General features: G+C 31.2%; 1 protein-coding gene across 1 annotated transcript; it reads right to left on the bottom strand.

Moving 5' to 3' along the window:
• Positions 1-389: 389 nt before the first annotated feature.
• On the bottom strand, positions 390-23462 carry LOC149907652 (facilitated trehalose transporter Tret1-like). The gene is made up of 4 exons (XM_090102683.1): positions 23147-23462; positions 3529-3669; positions 2017-2273; positions 390-1610 (listed from the first exon to the last, which is right to left on the bottom strand). Exons 1-4 carry the CDS (start codon positions 23190-23192, stop codon positions 642-644), a joined length of 1413 nt encoding a protein of 470 aa, XP_089958809.1. The 5' UTR covers positions 23193-23462; the 3' UTR covers positions 390-641.
• Positions 23463-24381: the final 919 nt, after the last annotated feature.

Here is a 24381-nt window from a genome sequence, read left to right as displayed (position 1 = left end):
TATAATGCTTATAATATATAGTAACATAAATTGAATGAAAACATCTAACCGCAATTCAAGAATACTTTGTATAATAATTACCAGCTGTACCTTACAGGCAATTTAACTTAGTTTCAAACTCCATACATATTTTTACATTTTTTTCTATACATTTTTGGTACATATACATAAAAATAGAAATAATACTATACTATTTACTTACAACTAATGGTCTCATATTCCAGTTATAATAAGTTCGATATTTTGTTCTATTAATATTTTAAATAATCATACATAATAAAATTTAGTAAATTATAATAATACTTAAAATCTTGTTTGTCTTGGAGCTTATCTATGGATATTGATAAATGAGACACGAATATTAATATCCTAAATTAATCTGTATTTAAATAAATGAATGAATTAATTAGATATTCGAAGATTTGAGAAGTGAACAAATCATGGGAATTTTTTACGATAGGTATTCATCTTCTTGAATATTTTAACAGAATTAGTAAGGTAAGTAATTGAATGAGATAATAAGACAATTTAAGCCGACTATTGTAGGGCTCATTTAAATGCGGAATGCTTTTCAATAAATATATAGGACGGAAGCATTAAGTACATCAAATAAGCAATTGACGCTGTATTAAATACAATTTTCATAAATTAATTCGTACTCTGGCCACATCACCTTCTCTCTTTTCATAGACAACTTTTTCGCTACTGTATAATTTTTCCTGTATCGCAGCAAAAGATTGCCCTTTAGTTTCGGGAAGTAACATTAATATAAAAATAACACCACCGACAGACAACAAGGCAAAACACCAAAACGCTACGTAATTACCTAAATTGTCGGCAATTACTTGATACAACTTAGTAACAGCAAATGTCATAATTGCCACGAATATCTGAATAATACATGTGGCTTTTGATTTGATGTTCGTGGGAAATATTTCCGACGTAATAGCGAAAGGCACTGTAGCTAAACCTATAGTATAAGAGAATATAAATATTGGTATCACAACGATAGGAATAAACCTTAAACTAACGATGTATTCACTATTCTCATGTTTCATAAAGAAATACGCGCCTATAATAATATTTGCTATACCGACTCCGCACGAAGACACCAATAGCAGAGGTTTCCTTCCTAATCTATCCACTAATTGAGATGATACAGCAGATGTTAGGAGTTGGACGGATCCAAATAGAATGCATGACTCCTGAGGACCTAATCCACCTTCGGCAGCTCCAAATATTTGTTCCGCATACGATATTATAGCTGTACTTCCACAAAACTGTTGAGTAAAATAGATTCCTAATAATATGATCAGTCCTTTTTTGTTTCCACCGACGGCGATAAGATCCTTCCACCGGCTCTTCTCCTTCATGTTTTCGTTGACGAGATGAGTCATGCTTTCGAGTTCTTCCATCATGTAGTCTCGACCTCTTAATTTCTTTAAGGATCTTTCAGCCAGATTGTTCTGTCCCGATTTGAGGAAATAGTATGGAGACTCGGGCATCGCACTAAATGTGACCACGAACAGAATTGGTATCGCGATGTTAAAACTTGCCAGTCCCAGCATCGAGACGTATGGTCCAATGCAGTATTGTGACAGGATTCCAAACTGAAACAAAATCAAATATTTTTATACAGGGCTAAGGTACGTCCATCAAATGGGCTATGTTGAAACTAATATTTTATATTCTTTATTCAAAAAATAAGCTGTTCGTTTTATGGTATTCTACATGTATTGGAAGATTTTAAATGTGATGTTCATTTTGTAATGGAGCAAATTGTATACTTTTTAATACGAGTAGGTATCTTTTTTTTTTGGACTTGTTGCTTATTACTCGTTTTATTATACATCGTATTAGAATATTGCTGCATGCTAATGAGATATTGAAAAAATACCAATATAATCTACAAATGTTCCTATTTATAATTTTCTTTTTCAAATGTCAACAATAGCCGTTTTATATGATGTTAAACTACTTAAACATGGCAATTATTTGCCCGTTTAAAACATTTACCTTAGACATGACTGTGATTAGAGTAGCCATGGCACCCCTCACTTCATTGGAGGCGATTTCACCAAGGTACATAGGCGCTGCGGTGTAGGCGATGCCGTAGCCGAGCCCTGATATGAGCCGAGCTGCGTATATGGTTGGCACATTGTTCGCCAGCATCACGAGGATCCAGCCAATTATATATGGTATCGCGGCGAGCAAAAGCGTTCTCTTTGTGCCTATCCTGTCGGCCAGGTACGACGCAGGGATCGGACTTACAGCTGAAACGTACAAATGTAATATTAAGTACTAATTTTAATTAATTAAATGCATTAATGTGTTTTCTAAAGTATAGATAGTTTTAGTCTGTCTGTAAAGCGGGTACCTGATACATATTAGAATAGTTATATCATCATTAGATTTGCATACGTGTATGTTTAATTTAAATTCATTGGAAGATCTTCGTTTTAAATACTTCTGAATTATATGTACTTCCTAAGTTCCTATATGTAGTTATTAGATTTAATAATATAGTACCTATTGCATAACCGATTGCGAAAATTGTATCGTAAAATAGCCATTTCGATTGCTTTGTATCTAAGTGTTATTTTCAATATGATTTTCGTACTAGAATAATTTTACTCGTGTTACATTGTAAACGTATGCATAATTTTTTTTTCATCAGTAATAACTGGTTTCCCCGGTTGATTTAAAGATGATAATTGAATTTGACAACTGATATTTCAAGTTTGAAGCGCACACTAAAATTGGACAATGATCAGAGTTCATGGTGATTATTTTGTACATGTAGACTATTATAGGATTACATGCAAGTACCTATTCTTAATTACATACAATTACGTGAATACGTAGACATAAGTGGAATATTATCAAACAACGTAATAAAGATATAGTTTGCAGATTTTTTAACTACATTGCGATCTAGAAAAATAAACACGTTTATTTGTATAACCAGTTTGTGGTTATAATAAATGACAAATATATTATAGGGGAACCTATTGTTATGTAATGATTAATATTATTTGCGATGTATGGATATATTGTATGGATGGATATATTGTAGGTATGTTTGTTACTCTTTCACTTGTGGATAATAATAGTTAAATCAGAAAAACACAAGCTAACGGGTTCGTCCGCGTGTGAATCTGCGCGGCACGGCTAGTTTCATGAAAAATATATATAGCCACAGGTATAAACGACGTCATCCGTCTGAATGCGACAAATTTAAACTATTTCGATCAAGTGACTCGACGGTGAAGATCAGATAATATATTTTAATCTTTATATATTAAGACTGGGAATTTTGGTTATGAGTGGTTAACTCAAAACTGTTTCTTAATTTACCATTTAAATAAAGTTTAAATGTCGCTGATTAGGGTTTAAAAACACTGCGATTGACTTAATTTTTTTCTTACCATTTTCCGTCATTACGAAACTAGTATAGTTCTCTATAGACAGCGCAGTACCTATCCTTAAATCAGCATGTCGAAAATGTATCTCCTAAACCCTATTTACCTGAAGCCAATATCATAAGAGAGGCGATCCATGAGCTCTGATCTGGCGTCGTTTCTATGGGGGAGTTCTTTGCTAGCAGCTTTGGGAGCGTCGGGGAGGTCCAGCCAACCGTCGTGCCGGCCGCCGCCGTGATCAGAGTCGCTGAAAAATACATCAAGATTCTTTAGTATATTTCTAACAAGTATACATTTTTGTAGTAGACTTAGTAATCATCTATACCAATATTATAACGCTGAAGAGTTTGTTTATTACCGCGCTAATCTCAGGAACTACGGGTAATATTTGAAAACTTAACTGTTAGTGTCCTTTTATCAAGGAAGGCAATACCATCCCGCTAAGACCAACAGGAGCGGGGCAATGCGGGTAAAACCGCGGGGTACAGCTAGTAATGTAATATGAGGGAAGACTGACCAGTGATTTCGGAAATTTCTCCCTAAGGTACACGACCTAATAGATGACAATTAATTAGTATAAGTATATTGTTTTCCTTAAACTTTATAGTACCTATACCTATGCTGTTGCTCTCTTTAATTTCAGTCACACTGTCTGAGGAGGTGAAATATTTTTTTTATACTCATTTTATTTTATGCACTTGGAATTGGTAAGTAATTGTAGAATATAAAGATATTCAAATGCCTTTTCATGGTATCAGCGTATGAATTTCTAACAAAGTAAACAGCATTACAATGGGTAGATATGTAATAATTTTGCATACAACAACCGCCACAAAAGATAATAATACTATGTATATCAATTTTATTAATATAATAGTTACAATAGCGTACACCAAAGTAGGTACACGTTTTAGGTAAACAGAGAAACAAAGGAATACGTGGTGTACTTTGTTTACTATTGAAAACAGTACTTTTCGTGTCTTGAATATTATGAAGAGAATACCTTATTTTGATAAATTGTATGATATCATAACATTTCTCAATAGCAAAATATATTGGTAGCGAACATAAAATACGTTATTTGTATTTCGTCTATTTATAGAGTTCAGTTAGACGACAATTTTGTGTTAAATACTTATCTATAAAATAAAATGTTTTTCGAAAAATTGTGTAAGTCAGATTAACATTAAATATTAATATTATTATAGTATTAATAATACAGTATACAGTACCTAATATCAAACTTCAGTCAATATTAATAGAATGATATGAAATTTTGAGCACAGGGTAGATCTGAGAATCAGTCAACATTGTCGACGACGACGACGATGACTATTTTTTTTGATGGTGAAATTGGCAATAGTAGAAATTCTGATCAATCTCAATTTATGTTATTTAGAATTTTGCATCTTATTTGATCTGGAAAGATCTTATTGCGTCTTATACCGGTCGAATATATGGTTTATTTTAAGAAACATAAAAGGTAGATGTTATCTCTTACATTTGCATGTAATTTGCATTATACGCATTATGCATCGTCTAACCCTTGATATTTGATCCTCTTTTATCTCGAAAACATTAAACCTGTTACGAGAGACTTTTTAATGATTACCTCATGGTATGAAAACATCTTGCTAAATATTATGAAATTTCGTATGGATTAGGTAATTAAAAAATAATTTTATGATCTATGTACCTTGTGTGTAGGTACTATATGTTTTACTTGTTAGGTTGTCATAATATTCCTAATTAGGAGATACATAGTGTAACTTGTAACCGAGTAACTAACAAGTCTAGTTTATTCGCAATATTGCTTTCAATGTTTTCATTTTTTCTTATAAAATAAAAGTTAATTCGAAATAGCAATTGCAGCAATGATAGGTGACATTCCAAAAGAAAATTTCTAAATCAATAAAAAACTTTCAATGTATTTGTATGTACTTCAAATAATCTCAAAGTTGAAACGCAATCTTAAAGCGTCAACCTAGCTTCCACCCTTCACTGTATGTGGTTCAACACGCACTCCGGTTATTAATTATTTAACATGATTATACGACAGTACAGGTCTATAATTTAACATTTCTAATAAGCTGCATACTCGAATGAATAATTAATTATATTTTGGTAGAAGATTTTTTAAATATACCAAAGATATGAAGTGATTTGCCATTTCGTATTGTATTTATTTTTGTATAATGATGCTATTATCTGACTCATGTTATATCTCTTTTAATTTATTCAGCTGCGCTTTATTATAATATCCAAATGAAGTATTTGTTCAAAAACAATTTATTGTATCGATATAGGATCGTGTTGCTGAAAATTTAAGAGAACAGGAATACTATGACAGAGAATGTTGGGTAGAAAGTGGCTGTTTTGAAAACGTTATAATAAAGTAATGTGGAATGTTCAATTGAATTAAGATCATACTTTTGTTCAATTAAATAAAGCTTAAGGAATGACGATGCATAAATCTGTGAGTAGTTCTGTAAAATTCTAATAAGATGTTCTATTCTATTTCATTTATTCAATTGAAATCGGTAACCTAGATGTGACAACAGAACCTAGATTCATTGCAACTAAGCGTTTAAATAATTGCTAATTTTCACAACAAATGCTAATTCATTTAATTTTCAAATGGATGATAGACAGATCTTATTAGACAGATGACAGATCTTATTATTGAATTTTACTGTTGTTAATTTTGAATTTTAAATCACACTCAGAGTAACTGCATATTTAGTAATCTAAAGTTTCATATTCAAATTTAAGTCGAAAAGTAACTTGATTAAACTTCGCCCAAGTATACCTGAAAAGTGAAGTTTTGAGTTCAAGTTGGGAATAAAATGTATTTCAATTCAATTTAAATCCTTTCACATTTTACGGTGCGCGGGTTACACAATAAATACAGGAATGTTGCACAGGTTTTCAGTAACAGCATAGAATATATACTCTAACGCGATTGGAAGATATACTGTATAGGTAGATATAACAAAAATCTTAATTCTATGGTTACAACCTGATGATGGAGCTTTTTGAATGTGTGCTACCTATATGCAATTCAATAACGAAGGTAACTCATTGATTTAAAAAATCAAATTATTGATAAATCATTGGGAAGATTATTCCTACTATTGAAATAATAAATTTATAGTCGGTTAATTATTTCTATTATTTTAGTTAAGTATTCCTGAATTAGCAGGAATGAGCGTAAAGGACTTTCATGGGAAAACCTCAAATACTAAATATTAAATTTGTTACTATTTATATCGATTAATAGTATAGCCAATATATTTCCTTTTGAAGTTAAATTTTACATACAATATTGAATATTGATAAACCAATTTACATGCAGAAGACGTATATTTTACCATGCGTTTCCTTAAACAGCAGCTGTCTTTATACGAGGTTATTCTAAGCTGTGTTGGCGGAAACTTCATTGATTTAGATAATTATTATCAAATGAAAAATAACATAAATAAACAATTTACATATGATTATCGCTCGGCCTATCATCTGCATATCAGATAGGTTCAAAGGAGTTATAGATAACGATTAAAATATGGGACAAATTTATAGATAAGCAAAGAATCTGGATTTCTTAATAAGTACTCATTATTATAATATAATTAAGTACCTACTATTAACGGCGAGACATAAATCATAAGATATCATAATATGAATAATGTCACCAACCACAGAATATATAATAGTACTACCGAAATGGTACTACATAATGTGTTATTTTTTATAATTACATATTTATTAATTTTATTATTAATTAAACTGTAAGTCGATTTATAATAAGTAGGTACTATTACAGTCTGAGCTTTATTTATACATATAAAGTAAAAATTGTATGTCATTCCAGACGGACTGTATCAGAATACACATGCCACAGATGCCATGAAATAAAATCTACAAAAAGATTAAAGGTTAAAAAGTCATGTTTTAGGTGATATATTAGCACATTCTATTTTAAATCAAGCTTAAATCCAATGAATAAGATCATAGTTTTATCATCCGCAGAATGTAAATTTTCAGTAGATGGACAAGGACTTAGTAATTAGACTTATTAACATTCCTTATCTAGTTAACCTCATTGCTAGGATTAGATTATTCATTTACCATTTCAATTTTATATCATTAACTATTTACTATTCATTTGATAAGATTATTGATTCTTAATATTCGAAATAAATCTACTGAAATCTATACAATTACCTAAGTAGGTACATATTGAGTTGAGTGTAATGTTTTCGATACTTTGGATTAAGTACCTATAATCTATAATTATTAAACTTTTATAGAGGACCCAGGAGTTTTGGTTAACAATAAAATTAAAATATTCATCATAATAAGAATATCAAATAAGTGGCGTGATGACGCGATAAAGTTTGCCTACCTCGAGTTGGGTGACTCATCAACGCATGACCTACATAACATATTTTTACATTTCATAAAATATTTGTCAAATTTGTAGGTATTCTGGTAACGTGCTATTAATAACAGGTTAAGAATATTTTTAGAAAACTATATATTTCGGTCGTTCACAAAATTAACAAATAAAGTGTTAAACGAGTCTTTTGAGAATAATTGTAATGGTATTTCTTTCTCTTTATTCATCTAAATTTTGTCTGCTAGTAACTGAGCCAATTCTTTAAGACCCGAAATCAAATATTCATATAATAAATATAGTTTGAAAAACTAAAAAACACGCTTGCAAGATAGATACAACTAAAAATAATTCTTAATCTAGGAATCAAGCAATAACCAATACATAGTATTTTTGTGAAAAAAGCGCGCTTTACAAAGCTATACAAACATACAAGCTAATAAAAGCGTGTTAAAAATGATTCAGGTAATAATTATTAGGAGGAAAAAAATATAGTAAAAATATCTATGAAAGAGATAATCATAACGGTACGATAAAATAAAAACATGACAACGCATTTTTTTTCCTTTTAGTTATTGTTGAGATACATAAGTGGTGTGGTCATTTTTGCTGACTTCGTACCTACAAGACAACAATAAATTAGATGAATTGCATTTTTATTGTATTGTACGTGATCTTTATAAGAATTTATTTTGTTATTTTGTCATTATTCACAAATCGCAACCTGAATTCTAAACGCCGAATAGCAATAATAATACATTCATTAATCATACATAAACACATAATGAACATTTTAAGTATATTTTTTATTCGACGGTCAAAAATTAAACATATTATACATATGTTTAAATAAAGCATTTACAGAAAGAACAAAAAAGGCATTATGCATTTTTTAAGATCAAAATGGTCTTCTATAAAAAACTCAAATTTACTGCGGAAAATCTATATTAGTTTTATCAATTTGAATAAAAACTTAAGTAGATTGTTGTGTTTGAGCTCAAATTTCGACATAATAGAATTATTATAAGATTATTTTTTATATTTATATTAGGTACATTATTTGTATACACTTATCATTTATTTCTACACTAGGTTTCCGCCCGCGGCTTCGCCCGCGCAGTCAAAGAAAAACCCGTTTCCCGTTACCCAGTTCCCGTTCCCGTGGGATTTCCGGGATTACATCATTTACCCGGGATAAAAAGTAGGCTATGTCTTTTCTCGGGTATCAAAATATCTCCATACCAAATTTCATAAAAATTGGTTCAGTAGTTTAGGCGTGAAGTAACAGACAGACAGACAGACAGAGTTACTTTCGCATTTATAATATTAGTATGGATTTATCATCGATGCAATTCCATTGGAAATTCTTAAATCGAAACAATACAAAATGTTTTCCTATGTAATATCTGATTATGTTTCCAGTCATATATTATTGAAAATGCAGGAAAATCTACGAAATACAGGTAGACTAAGTAATATGAAAATGTAAGTATATTTAGCCGCATTTCCTTTTTTAGAAGTTTAATTTTCGTTTATTTTGTCATTGGCTATTATTTAGCATACGTATCATTTGTAAAGGCGATAATAGAGTATTCACGCGTAGTAAAACTGTTATCTGAGGAAATAAAATTTTAATTGTTGAAAATCTTAATGATGACATTAAAGTTTTTTATTCGTAACACAAATGGACAAAATTCAAGTTCTGCAAGTCCAGTCTGGGAGCCGCATATATAATAATTAATAAGTTAAGTGGTTATTTTATTGCTTTTAGTCTTATAAATAAGTTAATACTTAACAACATTTTTATTTATAACCTACTAGCTTTCCGCTCGCGGCTTCGACCGCGTTTTCAAAGAAAAACCCGCATAGTTCCCGATCCCGTGGGAATTCCGGGATGGAACTATCCTGTGTTAATCAAAGTTACCTTCTATATGTGTGCTAAATTTCATTGTTATCGGTTCATTAGTATTTGCGTGAAAGAGTAACAAACACTTTTTTATTAATACATATCCTCACAAACTTTCGCATTTATAATATTAGTAGGATAGAATAGTAGGATAGGATATAAGGATAGGATTAGTAGTAGTAGGATAGGATAGGATAATGTATAATCGACAAAATATTACAGCGTTGTGCCTATCATGGCATGTATAGGTCGCGTCATGTAAAAAGAACGCTGACGGTTAAGCTGCGCATTGGCGATTTATTGGTCTATTTGGTGTTATGAGGTGGTATAAGAATAACAAATATGTAGTTGCGAAGCCACGACTCAAGAGCCTACTTCAAAAATAAAATAAGCAGCAAATAACTTTCGTGCTAAACTCGATACATGCCAAAACACACACCATCACTTTCATCCAGCGTTCTTTTTACATGATTCGCGTTATAATGTAACGTATTTCACAGTTACTAGTTAGCAACTCGTTTATTGTGCTAATGATTAAACTGTATTGTGAAACAGTTTATATGACTATATAATTACTATAACAGTTCTCAGTGACGTTACAGTTAAACGGTTTTCATATCATTGTTCACTTATCAAAATGTCATTATACGACTTGCTTATGTGGTTCAGTTCATAATTTGATTAGTCATTACCAGTATCGTTGCTGTTACAGGTCAAACAAGTTGCTTATTTATATCGAATAAACATAAACAAACATAAAAGCATACTTATATTAAAAAGCCGTTTATATTTAAACTAGCTGTTGCCCGCAGCTTCGCCTGCGTGGAAAAGATAAATTTTCATCGTACAAACTTTCATCCCCTATTTTACTCCTTTGAATTTTCTAAAATCCTTTCTTAGGGGACGCCTACGTCCTAACATCTACCTGCATGCCAAATTTCAGCCCGATACGTCCAGTGTGTGCTGTGCGTTGATAGATCATTATATCAGTCACCTTTGAGTTTTATATATATAGATTTGCATGGTCTTGTAGCAATTTTCGTTAATAATATACATATTCAATTTCACACATTAAGTTAAACCCTTGTCACAGAATACTTAATACCTAGTAGCGCTAGCTACCTATGTTTTATTATTATAATAATGTATTTATTCTCTAGAAGTAAACAAAATGTTTAATAACTGATTATTAAATTGATTGTAACAGTAGTTCATTCATTAGGTTGTAAATGGAAAAAATATTAAAGTTATTAAAAAAAATGATAAGCGGCTTATTACTTGATACGAAAATAAGAATACATGATTGTGTTGGCAGCAAATAGTTTATAATCATCCGAATTAAAAGTGAATCTTATTTATCTGGTTTAATATAAACTGTATGTAAAGTGACTAATCCCAATTTATATATTTGAAATAAATTTGCTTGACTTGTGGCTGATGACACCAGGCCCTTGATAAGACTTATCCCCTTATGAAAATTGCGATTCCCTTTTATGAAAGTAGATTTGACAGTACATAGATGTATAAATAAAAAGAAAATGTAATCTGTAATTATTTTAATGTGTCATTACTGGGGAAAGTAGCTTCTTTTGATAGAATAGAGAATACATTACGCATAAATTATTTTTATATTCTGGAAATATTTACATGTAGGTATGTATCAAACTTAGCTTATGAGGACGAGCTATGAATAAAATTGCATTTTATTTCATAAAATAATAAAATATTGAACATATTATTTGAATATCGCAGTAAAGATACTTCCTCATTAGTTTTTATTTATATTCAGTGAAAAGGAAAACCTGAAAAACCACTGCAACTTTATAACACGTCTATCTTTATAGGATATCGTGTTTCATACACTTGGCTTGACAGAAACGCGTCGTCAACAAACAGGAAGTGCTAATATATTATATACATACATACTTAATATACATTAATACTTTGCCAGATAGAACGCGTTATTAGCGCGAGTGAGAGCGCTACCTGACGCCGAATTGTGTTGTACTACGTGGGCAGATACCACCAGAGCGTTCTATTTGAAAAAGCCAATAGGTCGTAGTACAATACATTATGGCGTCATAGCACAGTCATAGCGCGGCGTTTGTTTAGCGTTCTGACGCGCCATAAGAACGCATTCTATCTGGCAAAGCCATTATGACACATTTGGTTGATACGCGAATTAATTGATTGCGAGGTTGATTACTATAATATCGCCTATAACCATAACGTTTAGGGAAGGAATTGGAAATCATTTTAATACGAATTCGATATCAAATAAATACATAAACGTGTTTGATTATTTATAACGTTTCGAATCAAATTCGTCACTGCCTGTCTAGAACAAAAGTCATCAATAATATTTTTTTTGTATATTGTTTGTAACATAGGCTGATGGATTATCACTGAATGGTAAAATATCTGCGGTCATTGAGAGTTTGCAGAGATAGGTAAATGATGTACCTATAGGTATGTGTCACAGGACTTTTAAGTAAGATTTTAAACTGTTTGCATCACTCAAAATATTGCTGTAATTATACTACACATTAAAAATAATTTTTGTTACATTTTATGACTTTTCAGTGTATATTTCCTTAATTATTTATTTTATAATAATATCTAGCTAAGATAAAGCTCAGGAAAGTTAAAAATCTAAAAAATATACGTTGTTCAGAATTGTGAGCTTGGTTCTGTTTCAAGTGTATTTATATTGCAGGAAGGTCTTTTATTACCCGTTCCGATCAAAAACTAATATTTCTCTGTGTTATCTAGAGATCTGTTATTTTACGAAAAAAAGTAAAAACATAATATTAAAATGCAATGATTTCTTTGTAACTAGTTATTCTACGTACCTATATCAAAAGGTCTATGAATATTAAATATCTTTAAACAACTTAACATTAAATTTAGAATTTTCTAGACAATATAACAATATCTCAATCATGAATTATTTAACGATACCCATTCAGGTCAGGTTTAATCGTAGTCGAACTTCAATATTACATTGTTGTCAACTTGATTACTTGTTTCTAAATGTAACAATATAAAGTAGATTTTTTGTTAAAGAATATAAATATTTACACATTCATTTTAGGATATAGATGAACTTTAATTCACATGAAGACATTTGGTAGTCAAGTCCAACGTAGCAATATTCTCCGAACATATGAACACGTCCTGAAAGAATCGATATTCATTCAAGAATTGCATTTAGTGATAGAAACTGAACACATGCTATCTATAATATACCCTTATCTGCTAGTTATTGTCAGCTTTATTAAAAAGATCAAACTGTTGTATAGCCCTTAACATTTAACTACATTATTTTCTCAAATGAGTTGATGACTATATAAGCTTCCCTTATTTTGCTTCCGATGACTATGTTGCATTTGAAAACTTACAAGATATCTAAGAATCTAGCCGCTTAGTATCTAATGAATACGTGGCAAACATATTCGTAGTTAGAAAGAAGGTGATGCATTAAACAATTAATGATGATAGGCCACTATGCGCTGACCACGCGAATGCTTGGGAGCTCCGTCACGCTGGAACCCGCTTTAAAAAAAACCTTACTTTTTTTCAGCCTATTTTACCTACAAACGATGCTAATAAATGTAGTATAGGTCAATTTTTTGTAGTCTTATTAGTTACTTAGAAAACATCATTGATATCGTTCGAAGTAAAAAATATAAATAATAGCGTGTTGATTAGTTTTGGAATGGGTTCCAAATTGATTGTAGTTTATTGTAGTGGCAAGAAAATTCTTTATTTGCGTTGTTTTATCTCAAATTATTGCAAGAAGGTCACAATAACAAGATTTTAAAAAATTAATAACACTTGTTCAAAAACTACAAACGATGCCAATAAATGTAGTATAGGTCAATTTTTTGTAGTCTTATTAGTTACTTAGAAAACATCATTGATATCGTTCGAAGTAAAAAATATAAATAATAGCGTGTTGATTAGTTTTGGAATGGGTTCCAAATTGATTGTAGTTTATTGTAGTGGCAAGAAAATTCTTTATTTGCGTTGTTTTATCTCAAATTATTGCAAGAAGGTCACAATAACAAGATTTTAAAAAATAAATAACACTTGTTCAAAAACTACAAACGATGCCAATAAATGTAGTATAGGTCAATTTTTTGTAGTCTTATTAGTTACTTAGAAAACATCATTGATATCGTTCGAAGTAAAAAATATAAATAATAGCGTGTTGATTAGTTTTGGAATGGGTTCCAAATTGATTGTAGTTTATTGTAGTGGCAAGAAAATTCTTTATTTGCGTTGTTTTATCTCAAATTATTGCAAGAAGGTCACAATAACAAGATTTTAAAAAATTAATAACACTTGTTCAAAAACTACAAACGATGCCAATAAATGTAGTATAGGTCAATTTTTTGTAGTCTTATTAGTTACTTAGAAAACATCATTGATATCGTTCGAAGTAAAAAATATAAATAATAGCGTGTTGATTAGTTTTGGAATGGGTTCCAAATTGATTGTAGTTTATTGTAGTGGCAAGAAAATTCTTTATTTGCGTTGTTTTATCTCAAATTATTGCAAGAAGGTCACAATAACAAGATTTTAAAAAATAAATAACACTTGTTCAAAAACTACAAACGATGCCAATAAATGTAGTATAGGTCAATTTTTTGTAGTCTTATTAGTTACTTAGAAAACATCATTGATATCGTTCGAAGTAAAAAATATAAATAATAGCGTGTTGATTAGTTTTGGAATGGGTTCCAAATTGATTGTAGTTATTGTAGTGGCAAGAAAATTCTTTATTTGCGTTGTTTTATCTCAAATTATTGCAAGAAGGTCACAATAACAAGATTTTAAAAAATAAATAACACTTGTTCAGAAACTACAAACGATGCCAATAAATGTAGTATAGGTCAATTTTTTGTAGTCTTATTAGTTACTTAGAAAACATCATTGATATCGTTCGAAGTAAAAAATATAAATAATAGCGTGTTGATTAGTTTTGGAATGGGTTCCAAATTGATTGTAGTTTATTGTAGTGGCAAGAAAATTTTTTATTTGCGTTGTTTCATCTCAAATTATTGCAAGAAGGTCACAATAACGAGATTTTAAAAAATAAATAACACTTGTTCAAAAACTACAAACAATGTAGTTGATTGTAGCTAAACTCATATGTTTGTAGTGGCTGCTGAACCCCTGTAAGCAATAAAAAACAAAAAAATTAGTGTTCAATAAGTTAATATATTCAAAACAATTATGAGACTTGGATTTCGTGTCGTTTGTAGTTTTAGAAAAAAAAATATTCATGCTCATACATACATCTTCCCACACGTGCGTGTTTGTGTATGCGAGTGGGAGTTTCGTAATTTAGTGTACATTAAATTGCACATGATATATGTTAAAAAAAAAAGAGTTTGATATCTTTAATGTTCAGTAGTTTGCTGTTCAATGTTACAAAGTCACTTAATAATCCGAAACTGCTGAGACGACAAAAGTAATTAAAATGAAATAATGGATAAATTCCATCCGAAACGAAAAAAAACTCAAAAAAGTGCAATATAAAAAATTGGAATTAATATTGTCATTTATCGTTTATTATAGTACTGGTAAAATAATTTATCCTCTAAAATAACTTCAAGAAAAATCAGATAAAACTAGCCAAATTGTAGTGGTATAATAAAATGACACTGGCATAAAAACTACAAACGATATGAACAATTGTCACAGTACCTTTATATTTGTATGTCTTGCTTATTACTGATTATAAGTGCGAATGAATAAATCTACTTAGTGTTTGATAGAGTGATACATTTTAAGACGTTAGAAAATAGAAAAGGAAATCGTTCGTAGTTTCACAGTTTGTCTTCCGACAGCATACCTTTATATGTATATGGACATTACCGATTAAATATAAGCGTGCGTACACAAGTTTACAGTTACTATAGTGCCTACAGTAAATGTAGCATCGATTATACCTCAAAATATAAATTCAAAATCGTTGGACTTACAAGTATGTGCTGTTTTTCGTATTAAAAAATAATGACAGCCAACTATCCACGGACTTTCGTAAGTATTGAAAACTTGAGCTGCAAATGAGTTGAATTTTTAATTATAATTTCTGAAAGTGTAAAACTTTTTGATAATTGAAAATTGTTAATCAATAATCAGAGAGTAATTGTTAGTATTTTTAACAACAGCTACGATACAGTTGAAGGATCGTATACTACAAACGATTTTATAAACTGTAGAGCTTTTTGAAGACTAAAAATTGGTTCATCGAAAGCCTTATACTGCGTTTATAGTGATTCAAGAGCAAAAAAATATTTCTTTTTTATTTATTTTTATCTACAAACGATGCTGATGAATGCATGAAATTTTTATAATTTCAACTAATAATAAAATCGTTTGTAGTTTTTGAACAAGTGTTATTTATTTTTTAAAATCTTGTTATTGTGACCTTCTTGCAATAATTTGAGATAAAACAACGCAAATAAAGAATTTCCTTGCCACTACAATAAACTACAATCAATTTGGAACCCATTCCAAAACTAATCAACACGCTATTATTTATATTTTTTACTTCGAACGATATCAATGATGTTTTCTAAGTAACTAATAAGACTACAAAAAATTGACCTATACTACATTTATTGGCATCGTTTGTAGTTTTTGAACAAGTGTTATTTATTTTTTAAAATCTCGTTATTGTGACCTTCTTGCAATAATTTGAGATAAAACAACGCAAATAAAGAATTTTCTTGCCACTACAATAAACTACAATCAATTTGGAACCCATTCCAAAACTAATCAACACGCTATTATTTATATTTTTTACTTCGAACGATATCAATGATGTTTTCTAAGTAACTAATAAGACTACAAAAAATTGACCTATACTACATTTATTGGCATCGTTTGTAGTTTTTGAACAAGTGTTATTTATTTTTTAAAATCTTGTTATTGTGACCTTCTTGCAATAATTTGAGATAAAACAACGCAAATAAAGAATTTTCTTGCCACTACAATAAACTACAATCAATTTGGAACCCATTCCAAAACTAATCAACACGCTATCATCACTACATAGTATAAAACAAAGTCGCTTTCCCTGTCCCTATGTCCCTATGTCCCTTTGTACGCTTAAATCTTTGAAACTACGCAACGGATTTTGATGCAGTTTTTTTTAATAGATAGAGTGATTCAAGAGGAAGGTTTATATGTATAATAACATCCATTAAATAGTGGAGAAGTACTGTTATTTTTGAGGTTTCTAATGTGATGTCGTAAATAATTACATTTTTTCCGCTTACATTGCAAACGCAGGCTGAACCCTACGAGTTTTATCAAAATAATGTACTAAGTATTGTACACGTTGAAAAGGTCTACAGAAAAGTCCGCGATGGTATATGTCTATCTCTTATGGATAACCCACAATAACTTTTTTTTGTTATTTACTTTTTACGACAAATAATGGTTAATTTTCGAAGCGATTTTAACCAATACAGCATTAATTCTTAACGAATTAAATACCTTGAATACATTGTTCATTTAATATAGATCTATATGGTCCTTTACACCGTATGATTTAAGTGAATATTTTCGAAGATATTACAGATTTAAAAATTGCGGGACGTAGCGTTTGCGGCGCGGTACCGGCCGGCCGCCGTGCGAAGCCGGGGCGGGTCGCTAGTTATTTATATTTTTTACTTCGAACGATATCAATGATGTTTTCTAAGTAACTAATAAGACTACAAAAAATTGACCTATACTACATTTATTAGCATCGTTTGTAGGTAAAATAGGCTGAAAAAAAGTAAGGTTTTTTTTAAAGCGGGTTCCAGCGTGACGGAGCTATGCTTGGGTTATTTAAGCAATTTTCCTACATAGTACAACATATCATTATCTATGTGCGGTGAATTCCATGGGGCGTTTTAATAATATATAAATCTTTATTTCAGACATCAATATCCATACATAATATAATTACACATACATTTACAATTTGGCATATATTTGGGACATTTAACTTTAACTTATTTATCAGTATATAAAAAAAAAACAATTGAACTATTTACGGTTCCTACCTAAATGAACACACAACCAATACCTAAAAATGGGACTGTTTAAGTACTCGGAGAGCGTATTTATGATTTTGTTATTAGAGGAGCGTATACGTGACCAAAAAGATGCTATTCGCAATCTAATAATTGCGAAGAAGTCATTGATGCCGCCATCTGCGAACATGCTAGACGCACTGCAGTACCTAGGCAATTTCATTAGGATGCGGTATGCATCATTATACTGCACCCTAATGGTGCCAAAAGCTTTTCTAGTGAAATTTGACCATAATTGACAAGTATACAAATTTTGACAATATGTTTTAAATAGAATCGATTTTACCTCTTTATTACATTTAGAAAATCTGCGTGCTAGCATGTTGCATCTGACGGCAAGCGCTCGTCGCTCACGTTCAATATCCTCATCATCATTTAGGTTTTCTGTGAGAAAGTGTCCCAAGTACTTAAACCGCCCCACACGTTCAACGGGTGTACAATTCAAGTAAACGTTAGGAACCATATCCGGCCCTCGACCTGCCTTAAACACCATCACCTGTGATTTCCCAACATTATACTTCAGACCATGCTCAAGCGCATAACGCTCACAGATTGAGAGCATGCGCCTGAGACCATTGATTGAGGGACTGAGAAGAACCATGTCGTCGGCGTAGCTCAAGTTGTTAACACAAGTACTGCCAATATGACAACCCACCTTCGTTCTACTCAGTTCCTCAATCAGATCATTTATATACAAGTTGAACAAATCTGGTGAGGTAAGCCCACCTTGACGCACTCCGCAGTTTAACCTATATTCGTTAGACAGCGAGTCGCCCCATCGCACACAATTGGTTTGGTTCTCGTACCAGTATCTCAACAAATCAACAACATTTGATGGAACAGAACTATTAGACAGTTTATTCCAAAGTAGTTTATAATTTACAAGATCAAAAGCGCGGCTGAGGTCCAAAAAACATGCGTACACGGAAGTATCTCGAGTTTTATAATAATTTATGACACTTTTTACGCTAAAAATTGCAGAATCTGTTGAGAGCCCGGGACGAAAACCAAACTGAGCGTCGTGTATTACAACATTCTTCGACAATTCTGGGTAAATAAGTCTTTCAAGAATTTTTCCCAGAATTGTGCCCAGTGAAATAGGTCTGTAATTGTTTAAATTCGAAAGTTCACCCGTTTTATTTTTAGGAACTGGCACCACAACAGTTTTCATAAGATAAGGAGGAAGATAAGAAAAGTTTAGACATAAATTATACAAGTCTGCCAAAACGCGAAAAATTTCCGGCCCTGCGTGTATTATATGCTCTAAACTAAGTCCGTCAATGCCTGGGGACTTACCACGTGACATGCCCTTTACCGTCTTAGCGATATCCTTAGCCGTATATTTACACGGGTTTTTACTATTATTTATAACTTTTAATTGATACGTCGTTAATTATCCATAATACCAACAATTAATTACAGACGGCGACATTATTTTATCATAGTGTATTGAGTAGCTTATATCAGACGTATACTCATACATAAACCTTATAACAATAGAACACGTGGATTATATAATTTATGTGTATTTTTTTATATTGTAAAAGAAAGACAGTGGTAACTAAAAAAAAAAAATTCTTGTCAGTTAGTATAAGCAACGCAATTTGTTTGGGTTATGAATTATGATCATAGATCATTAAATCACGTTCAAAGAAAATAATCTGACTAAATAGTAAATACCGAGTGTATATACTTTTTAGTATAAAACTTTTTCTGCATAAGTAATCGGATTTCACATAAAACAAGGTGTGAATGTGTTGACGATTTTGATGATACCAGCAAACAATAAATAATTCTCAGAATAGCATTAGACTTATAAATATTAAACGTTCATATGAAATTTATACTTCGCAGAATACCTAAACTTTTTTTGCCAAACGTTCTAGAAATAACGGTTGGCCTAAGGCCGGCGCCAGACATGGGGATCAAAGTTTGAGCACACATTTTCAAAACTTCGATCAAACTTTATATGCACAAATGTATCCGGCTAGACTTGTATTTCAAATGATTTACGGGCACAGTTACCGCAAAGATGGCTCACAGAATAGACGACGATTTTGATGACTCCGTCAGACTGTTTTATTTGAGTGCCTTTAATTTTTTTGTTTGAAGTAGCTCAATAAATAATTCTATTACTGCGTCATTACCCCACTCCATTATTGACGCTCAAAATACCACTCACAGATTAACTATTGCATACAACTGCTCCGTTCAGCGGCGCACACGCAACAAGTGTGGCAGGGCGCACAAACTTTGAAGCAACTTTGAAGTTTGATTACTTTGATGTTCGCAGAAAAACCGACTCGACTCGGCAAACTTCAAATATGTGTTCAAACTTTGAACAAATAGGCAAATGTCAGTGCCACACTTCGCGACTTTGTAGGTATTTGCGTATTTGATCACATGTCTAGCGCCTGCATAAGACCATGGAATTTTCAAAGGGGCCCCTTGGTTAGTAGTAGTGATTAAAAATAATTAAGATCAATTGTATGCATCTAAAGAATCCCAACTATTCATTCGTATATTACGCACTGTATACTTTACAATAACAATTTATATTCTATGTAAGATTAACTACTTTATAAAATACTTTGTACTATGACGTATGGCATTCATAATTATTAAGATATAATAAATGCGAAAGTAACCCTATTTGTTTTGTATGTTGCGTTTTCCCTGTCATGCCTGAACTGCCAACATTCTTGCTGGTGTTTTATGTATAGCCTAATAGAATCTTCGATAAGGACTCTTTCTTCGAAGAGAAAAAGTTGTCAGTGGTGAAATAGGGAATAGAAATATCTAGCACTACCAGCTGTCGCCTGATAATAATTTGAAATGCAAGTGAACATAGCTGCAAAAAAATAGTTTCATATCATTAGATTTAATTTACAAATATGTATAAAAAAATAAAAAGGAAAGTAGTAACTAAGTGGTGGTATAGGTAAAGGTATTTATTTACAAAACTCACACAAATTAAATGATTAATTTGTTCGTGAGTAGCCAACATTAACAAGCAGTTTCGTGACCTAACAACAGTTGCCAGGTGTCAAAATGAGGTGCGGTTCAGATTGATTTTTATGAACTAGGGTTATCTATTCAATCCAAATCTGTGATAACTTCTCTATCTCGTTGTACAACTTTTATTATCTTTTCAGTATACTATTGCCAAAATCCATAGAAATCTAAATAACAAGACACATAGAAGTGCTTTATTGTCATAATTCGTATGAAAACCGCTGTCGCCAAAATCAACACATTCAAACCGAAAGCTAAACAGTACACACAAGTAAACTATGCCTTTTATTGGACAGCTTGATTTTAGTGAAAACTAACTTAACTATTAAATTAAGCTTTTGAATATGTATCCTAACGCACGAATTTACGGTTTATTTTAGAATAACATCCCTAAGTATATGAGACTTTTTGCTCCAATACGAACAAACGTGATAATAAGAATGGTCGACTGTGTCATTCATTGTTATTTCGATTACTATGGTGACACTCGTAATACTTGTAAATATTCTGTAATTTTAAGGAAAAACGGCATTATTTCTAAAAAAAAATATTTTCCGATGAAATATTATTCCTTTATAAGTATAATTACAACTTGTGGAAGAATTTCCGCAATGGGAATTGCTGAAACACACCATGTATACACTCATACGTCTCCAGAGCAACTGAACAGTGACGAATGCACTGGTGATGTGCAAATCACCTGAGTGGCGACAAGGTCACGCACGCTTACGACTTCTAGTGTCTTGTTATTTAGATTTCTATGGCCAAAATCATTACAACATTGCACAATTTTTTTAATCTGTAGTAATGGCGTTTGGTTGTTGGAAGTTTGTTCTATTTGCGCAACACTATATTATTTTTAACCTAATTTTATTCCGAGTTCTCGGTATAACACTTAGATTCTTTTCATTCACAATTAGGTTATATGGCGATTGCAACGGGACTAATCAAAAAGGAATGCTGCTGTCACGGCTCGGGTTTAGTCTAATAAAGTAGTTTAATTACGAGCGCGGCTCTGGAACATTCTAGGATAATCCTATTTTCTACGTTCTTATTACAGTATGTTTCTATTTATTCCAGAAAAGTTGATTGGTTATCAATTATTCTTCACGTTTACTGTATTTAAAAATTTTAACTAACAATTTGATTTATATGAATGAAGACATCGAGATGAGGCCAAAAGATAAGAAGATAGTGTATTCTGGATAGGTACGTGAACGGCATTAATGCGTAAACTAATTTTAAATTCATATCGAACTTATTGAATATAAATTTTTGTTTGTATTTCATTTTAAATTTAAATACATTTACGTATATACTCTTATCAATACTGACCCATTCGAATATGGTATAAATAATGTTTTATTTACCATTTTCCTCTGAAACTTACTTTACTGTCAATTTTCCTACCATATTTGTAAAAGTCGCATTTTATTTTCAAAAGTATTGAATGTGGCTAAGTTTATCAGTATTTAATGAATCGACTAATTACATTTCTTTAAATACTATTTATAAGACACAAGATATATTTTGATGGTTGGTCCTGCGATCCTAGAAGGATAGCAGAGAAAATATTTGACATAGGTAGGTAATGTAAGAAAATTGCAATGTGTACTCTATAACAAGTAAAAAAGTATCGAAGAAGTGTTACCTATTATTATCTACATTAGATACACTTCTACGAATCAACAAGGTAAGTATATCAAATTTAGAAAATTATTTAATTATACATAATTTAAAATATATGAAAATGTATTAAAAACACTCATTTAACGATATCAAAAGGATAAAGTTGACTGACTAAAATACATAAAATAAATTATGATACTACACAACATTTTTATCGGACTGTTTCAACTAACAGTAACGGTTTCAATTGAATATTTTCAAAATGTAAATTGGTAGGTAAGTGGGTAGATAATTAATTCGTTTAGCGGTTGAATAAATATACGTAATGATTGCGCAACCAATTAGTATAATATGGCTATTATATTTAAATTGGGCATATTAGATCACATTGTTCAATAATCAAATTTACAAACGGTTTATGTGTATTTCACGGATATCGATCACACAAGACTATCGAAGAATTAAATCGAGAGTCGATACCGCTCATTAATTTATTCAAATTATAATTCAAAGCCAAACTATATTGTAACAAAAATAAACTTGTATCTAGACAAGCTTAGGCGTTACTCACAATACATTATAAACAGGCCAAGTTTTACAATTTATGCAGTGTTGCTCGTACGGAAAAACAACTGTTTACATTATAAATGAATATTAAAAATGTAATAAAATTACTCACCACTGAGTGCAGTGACATATTCCCTCCATTTGCGGCTGATTATCATTGTTAATATTCACACAATTTCTTGTAAAAAACATTTATGAATGTTCTGTGCCGGCAATACAGTCCATGTGGGCGAACACTGTGTCCGTATTGTGTTATGTTTCGGAAACGAGTATCTTCGTTCTAATATTAGATCCCCACGTGCTATTCGCGTTTCGGCGTGATCGTGAATGGTAACTGATCGCTGGCCGTGTTTATGCGGAATGAATTCTCATTTTGTTGACGGTTTCAGCTGTCAATATTTGCTAGCAGACGGCCGCTGCGGGGCGCCGCGAGCGTGTCTGTGCGCCGCCACAGATAAAACCACGCTGTATTTTGCGTTATCATTTATTGCGATCTGGTCAAAGAGACTGATAACGTCAGAGCAGAGCCCCATAGTCAAAGCACATCGGTTCATTTTATGTTAATCTTGCGAAAGAAATGTAACTGACTTTTTCCAAGTTGTTAACCTTTACCCATGTTTGCATTTCAAGGCACCATATCATTTTCTCATGTGAGCAGTTGTTTCTGGGACAATTATCAACGTATTAAGTAGGTCTATGTCAGAACCTTGATCATTTGTTTAATCAATAATGTGAACTCTGAAAGGGTATTTAAGGATACTAGGACGTTTATTACCATAAATGACATGGGTAATACTTGTAATAATTTTAGTTCCAGTGTACCTCCAATTAAAAAATACTAGTAATTTTTTTTCAATTTTTTCCCATTTTTTCTAAATAATTGAATATCTACATACTTATGCTTATCGTTATTTATGTAGGTATGCACTTTATATTCTGAATTTTTCACACACTTAAATAAATTTCATTATATTAATAGGAACTTTATTATAAATGTATTAAATAATTATTTATTGTGCTAAATGAGATATCACAATGCCAAAATATTTTAATGTTTTTTTTTTAAATTACTGAACTAGTCTTGTATAATGTGTGCATCAGACGTTTACATATTATCATACCTAATTACAAGTAGGTAGGTATATTCGGAGGAAGGAAAAAATAGTATTCATTATATTGTTTGAAACCAACATTTTAATTACTACTCTACAAAATGAAAAAATATAGATGTATAATCCTATAATCCATACTAATATTATAAATGCGAAAGTAACTCTGTCTGTCTGTCTGTAACTCAATCACGCTACTGAACCAATTTTCATGAAATTTGGTATGGAGATATTTTGA

This window comes from Colias eurytheme, chromosome 6 (assembly GCF_061535395.1).
Source record: "Colias eurytheme isolate Ceu_HAF_F1 chromosome 6, ilColEury1 Martin Lab GWU primary, whole genome shotgun sequence".
NCBI classification, from domain to species: Eukaryota; Metazoa; Arthropoda; class Insecta; order Lepidoptera; family Pieridae; genus Colias; species Colias eurytheme.
The sequence above is the reverse complement of the archived record's forward strand: the minus strand, read 5'-3'. Positions and strand labels throughout refer to the sequence as shown.